Source organism: Glycine max, chromosome 18 (genome assembly GCF_000004515.6).
Source record: "Glycine max cultivar Williams 82 chromosome 18, Glycine_max_v4.0, whole genome shotgun sequence".
NCBI classification, from domain to species: Eukaryota; Viridiplantae; Streptophyta; class Magnoliopsida; order Fabales; family Fabaceae; genus Glycine; species Glycine max.
The window spans coordinates 36,903,205-36,909,755 of NC_038254.2; the positions used below are offsets into that span (position 1 = coordinate 36,903,205).

Sequence of the window (6,551 nt, forward strand, 5' to 3'; positions counted from 1 at the left end):
ATGTGTAAAATAAATTTATAGATTAATTTTAATGATAATTAAAGTACACGTATTTAAAAATTTTAATTTTTAGACATGCCAAAAATTTATAGATTAATTTTAATGTATATCAATAGTAATTTTTAACCAAATTAAGAAATTAATATTTGATGATAAAAAGAAATAAAACTTGCATATCTTTAATTTACAGTCACACACTACATTCGTATGTATAAAATATTTTTTTTAAAGAAAAAATAGATTTTTTAATGTAATCATAATTTTTTAGAGTTATCTTATGAGATATATAAGTATATTTGGCAGGTGTTTGATAGAGAACTTATTAAAATAGTTACTTTAATATTTGTTTATAATTTATTTTCAATTTAATTAAGTTTAAATAAACTTTCTAGGATAAGTGAAAAATAGTTCGTAACTTATAAGCTTAATTTCAATCAATTCAATATCAATATAAAATTAAATGGGGTTAGGTGGGGAATGATTTAAATATTCTTAATGGAACTCTTATTAAACAATAATGATGGTATTAGCAGGTGTATCATTGGCTTTCCTTGCCTTATGATATTCTATTATAATGGAACTCTTATTATATTCTATTACCACCAAATTATGCAGCAATATCCTTTTAAAAAAAGGCACGCTAACTCAATGGAAAATAAGTCAATTAAATACAAACTTTCAAATGCCAATAATGCCTTAGTATTGGCTACAAATACCAATGCAACTAATAGCAAAAAAACCAAATTGTGTAGAACAAGACACACATAATTAGCATAGTTATTATGGGGAGGGTTGAGTACTCCCCATTGTTTGAGACAAGAAGGTGCAGAGGAAGGTTCATCTACAGGTCCTTTAGGAGGCATTTGGTGATATAAGTTTGTTTGGACATATATGATTTTATTATTCTTTTCTATCATTTCATCACTTGGCACTTCTTTTTTCTAGTATTTTAGATGCTAATATAACTAGTTATGTCTTTTATTTATGTAGTGAATCTTTTTTCTTGTTTTGCAAACAAGATTTCGCGTCTGTCAACCATCTTTGATATCATGGTCTATGCTAATGTTATCCTCTTTGACCCTATTCTCACATGCCGTATTTCATATTGTTTTGGTTATTGAGGGGGATCAATGGAGTACTGTTGATGCTCAGTGGGCTCAGCTGATTGGACTTATAAGGTCCTTGGAGTTTCTATCTTTTGGTTTTACCTTTTTTTATAGAGTTTTTCACTGATAAAAAAAGATTAGAGGTTATCTCATAAGTGTATTTCCATTGAGAGTACACTACAAATACTGTATGAAATGGTTTTGCAGAGTGTATGAAATGGTTTTTATTAACATATGTCATATTTTTTGTTTTAAAAAAAGCTAATAACAAATAATTTTTTGTTTGTGGTTCTAAAGCTTGAGCTTTAGTTGCCTTATTCTTGGGTAGGCTCAATTGTTACAACAGAATTTAGAGTTTGAATTTAATAAGTTCACTAACTCTGGTTTTTATGAACTGGTAGGTGGTGGAGATATATTTTATGCTGGCTTGAATATCATTTTTTTGTACTTATGTCAACTTCCTATTGATCAGATGTGTGGCACATATGTCAACTCCTGTTATATGTTCTGTAACAGACATTTTCAGCTTATTAAAATTTGTTGGCGGGCCATACGTTCGTGAGATGGTGGACTTGTAGTTTGAGTGAACTGTTTTTCTGAAAATGGAGTATCTACTTGTAATAATCTTGCTTGTATACTCTTTTTATTTGTTTATAATTATGCTAATGTAGGATTTATTTTCAACTCTTTTCCCTATCTGTTTTTTTTGTCAAACCTAATTATTTTCCATTTCATTTTTAATTTATACTCCAACAGCTATTCTTGCTTCTGTGATTCTCTCTGCCCTACCAGGACTCATTGACCTCAGTGAAGCTTACAAAATTTGGAAGGTTGATAAGATAGACTTTCTTGCATGCGCTGGAGCATTCTTTGGAGTACTGTTTGCTTCTGTGGAGATTGGTCTACTTGCTGCGGTAATCATTGCCACTTCCATATCTTCTCACTCCCTTCTGAAATGACTTTACTTATTAATTATAATTTGTTATTTAAAATAAAATAATAAGTATATTCTTAATTTTCTAGCATAGACGACTTTAAAAGATATTTGAAAAACTATATTAATTTTTTCATATGATAATTATATATATATATATATATATATATATATATATATATATATATATATCCTATATATACTTGACTTAAATATGTTTTTTTATGCTTTTAATATATTTATCTATTTAATTTATTACCAAAAAATATTTTTTTATTCTTTTATTTAACATTTTTAAACTTTTGTTTTTAATATCATTATGCTAATGTGATGTTCTATTAGTTTATCATATCATTATTTATTTGATAATTGATATTATGATAATTTGTTACGTTATCATTTAATTGATAAATAAAAATTAATAGAAAGCACCAAAAATAAAATTTTGAAAATGTTAGATATAATAAAAAAAATTAGGTAATATACTGAAAATGAAATCTATTAGTATATGAAAAACATATTATATATTGTAGTTTTTAAAGAAAAGAAAACGGAAGAGATGTCAGTAAGGCTTTTCACTTTTAATTCTTGACACCTCCAGTAAGGCTTGACACCTCCATTAAGACTTTCTGACTCTCGTTATTAAATATAGGAGGATATTGATCTTTCCACAAAAAGGAAAAGAAAATGAAATTAACAGCATATTTTGCACCTTTTACTTTTACTAAAGTACCTATAATAACTGATTACGTAAAGTTCGAAAAAAGTACACATATATACATCTTAGAATATTATACATAAGACCATTGGTGAGAAAGCAATGTGGTTAAAAATTTTACAATTTCGATCAGCTGCTGTTTTTTTTTATTATTATTAAAAGAAAAATGATACATGAATTACTCTAGTTAATACCCATTGAACACCTAGAAAAAGAAAAAAGTATATAGATTTGATAGATTTTGTGATGTGATGAAAAGAAAGAGAAAAAGAAATAAGAAATATTAATATGGTGTTTAAAATAACAAAGTGTATGTGTATTATTATTTGATTCATGAGGCTTTTCTTCCGATAGATTTGGTGAACATTGACACTGCTGGAATCACTGCTCTAGAGGAACTGCATAAAAGTTTGTCTTCACATGGAAAACAGGTAACTTCTTTGTGTTTTGGACATTAAGATATATGTTGGTTGCTTGAATGGCTCACCTAAAAAAAATCATAAACTTAATGATGAGTTGTTAGGTGCGTTTCTGTTATTGTATATATATTATTATAAATTATAAATTTATGATAAAAGTATAATATATGGCGTTAACATACAAATTTATTAACATGGAAAATTTAGGTATATGTTACTGATGCATCATATTGTTTATGATAATTCTATTTTAATGAAGATTAATAATTTTTATACTAATTGCTTAATTAATTTCTATAAAATAAAAAGACAAATGAATCTAATGTTTATAAACTTGAGGTACAAAATTGATAGATATTTGGACAATATAGATGGAATCTAGCTGTGACTTAGTGCTCTATATGGTTTCTTATATATTGATTTTAGTTCCCATAGCATATAGTGAGTGCAACTACAACTCTGGATCTGATAACCATTAAAATAAAATGAAGCTATCCCTATAAGGAGCCTTCCTGATCCTTCTTTGCTCTCTAGTCTTTCCCTTTTAGCCAATGCTCACTTTCCTTTACAAAATTGATAGAGCTAAAGCATTTGATTCAGCTACCTTCATAATCCATCCACTTCTATATATACTTGTACCATCTTAAATTTCCGCTTGAAGTTTTGTTTTACAAAAAAGCTTGACTTTTCCAGTCTCAAATGCGGATAGCAATTTGGTGCAATTTGGCTATTCAGGTTAGCTTCCTCCTCAAGATGCTGCCTTAGACGTAATCACTGAGGTAAGAGGGCCTTGTGAGAGTCCTTTCTTGATCACCCTTTAGTATTCCTGAAGATTTAGAAATAATAGAACAATAAGTATCTACTAATAATTGAGTGGTATATCTACCAAGTGGAAGTGTGAGGATTGATCAGTTTGAACTTTTGAAGATTTCAGTCATATTAGAGTGCTTAGGAAGCCAAAAAAAAAATATCAGATTCCATGCATAACTAGAGTTATTGGATACTTTTTTATATGATGCATCTACTTGCTTTTAAGAAAATATCTTTTCTATCTTATGTTCTGGACTATAAATAAACATCTTTTCTGCTGGATATGTTACAATTTCTGAATTTTCATAATACATTTCTGAATTTTCACAATTTCTGAATTTTTATAGTGACTTGTCAAATCTCAAGATGCAAGAACACAGTGTTTTCAATTTAAAAGTAACTTTAAATTAATTTAAAATTTTTGATCTAACGATTCATATAAATTCAAACTTCCTTTACATAGATAGATATATTAGATAGATTCAAATGAGTTAATTATTTTTCATAACTAATGATAATAATTTTATATCACTAGTTAGCAACTCTAATTGATTCGTGTTATACACAAGTAAATAGTATTCATGAATATTTTAAATATATAAATATTTTTTAAATTTATAGTAGGAATTATTTATAATTAATTTTTTAATTATTGATTGTAAAGTATAATATTTTTAATCATTAATTATTGTTGTCAATTATAGATATATAATTTATTAAAGTATATGGTAAAATATAGTTTTTAAAATACAATAAATGGGAGAAATAAAAAACATTTTAGAAAAGAATCTTAACAAGTTAATTTCTCATTCTTTAAAACTCAGTACATAATGAGTTTTGCTTTTATTTTGTTAACATAAAACATAAATCTATATTAATATTTAAGATAAATAATATTTTCAATCCTCGTGAAGGAGAAACGGGTGTACTGGTGTACTAGAAAACAATAGAAATAATAAAAATTAAAGAATGTTTAACAAGTTAACAAAATCAGAGGATTTGCACATGCAGGTTAACAAAATCAGTGCTAGTTGATTTTGTTGCGGTGTCCAATTTTTAATACAAAGATAATTATACCATTAACTAATTAGAATTTCTCTTAGATATAACTTTTAAAATAATTATCATAAAAATTAATATACTCTTATTATGTATACCAATTAGCACTGATTTTTTAATATGATCAGTTAGATTTTTTAATATCTCCAACAGATTTTTTCATATAAAAAAGTTATTACTATATATAACAATCTATGATTTTATTAGTTCATTCTAGTTAAATTCTTTTTTGGCTGTTTATTGATTTATATATGTGATGTAATTGCAGGGTACTCAAAGATTTTTACAACGCCTGGAGTTGTATGCAAGTGTTGTGATGGGGTTGGAGGCGCCTGCACTAGTAAATGGACAGAATCTTGCAATAACCTACAATGTTTTCCTTGGAAATCACATTGTACTAAGCAACATCAAATATTTTATGCTAATTAAACATATAAATATAAATATACACAACATTTCAATGTAATTAGCATCTGTAGCTGTATTTTTAGCTTTTTGTAGGTTGCTATGATTAGATTTTTGAAACTGAACTCTTTTTGGATGTTATGGTTAAAACTGAGTTATTATCGGAGTCCACTGCTTTTCATGTTCAGTCCCTTGATTCAGTTCATATGAATTTTTAAGATAATTATGATTATTAAACACATACTAATAGTTGAAACTGGTTGACAATGATTCAGCATATATGGTTATTTGTGGTAAATCTGTTTATTGTACTGCTCCATCTAAAATTTGGTACAACATTCAAAGACGGTTAATAACAATTAACCGTCTTTGAAAGACACAGCATTTAAAGACGGTTATTAGCAAATAACCGTCATTAAATGTCTATTTTGACACAGCTTTCAAAGACGGTTATTTGAAAGCCGTCTTTGATTGTAAAGTCTGACACACGGTTCAAAGACGGTTATTAACAAATAACCGTCTTTGAATGTAAACTCTGATACAACATACAAAGACGGTTATTAACTAATAACCATCTTTGAATGTCTATTCTGACACACAGTTCAAAGACGGTTATTAGTAAATAACCCTCTTTGAATGTAAACTCTGACATAACATACAAAGACGATTATTAGTTAATAACCGTCTTTGAAAGCTTCCTACATTTAAAGACTGTTATTATAATAACCGTCGTAAAAACTGATTTTGTTTTAACGACATTTTAAACAATGACGGTTGATAACCGTCGTTAAATGCACTTATTAACCGTCGTAAAAAGCCTTTTTTTTAGTAATATCATAAGACCCCACAAGAAAGCTTCCATGGTGACCCCTACAAATTTCTCTAAACCCTGCCTAAGATGGTTTTTCCAAAAGTCGACTTAGAATCTATAGAATTTAAGATAATTTTTCTAATTACAATCTTAGAATTTTAAAAAAATTAAAAAAACCTACAGTAATATTTTTTTATCAAATAAAAACTCACCATAATTGACTATAGAATTTACAAATCGTATTTGATAAAAATCGCCTGTATGAACAACAAATCATCAATCAGAGTAT

The 6,551-nt window shown here is 27.2% G+C and overlaps 1 protein-coding gene across 2 annotated transcripts; it reads left to right on the plus strand.

Moving 5' to 3' along the window:
* Window positions 1-625: 625 nt before the first annotated feature.
* On the plus strand, window positions 626-5,612 carry LOC121173990 (uncharacterized). 2 transcript variants are annotated; one of them, XR_005889594.1, is made up of 4 exons: window positions 626-1,723; window positions 1,863-2,020; window positions 3,113-3,189; window positions 5,315-5,612. XR_005889594.1 is itself a non-coding variant. In XM_041011895.1 (3 exons), the coding sequence occupies exons 1-3, from the start codon at window positions 1,960-1,962 to the stop codon at window positions 5,510-5,512; spliced, it is 336 nt and encodes a 111-aa protein (XP_040867829.1). In that variant the 5' UTR covers window positions 1,751-1,959; the 3' UTR covers window positions 5,513-5,612. The 2 variants fall into 2 exon arrangements, 1 of the variants encoding a protein (XP_040867829.1); XM_041011895.1 differs by lacking the exon at window positions 626-1,723 and having other exon boundaries at window positions 1,751-2,020.
* The last annotated feature ends 939 nt before the right edge of the window (window positions 5,613-6,551 follow it).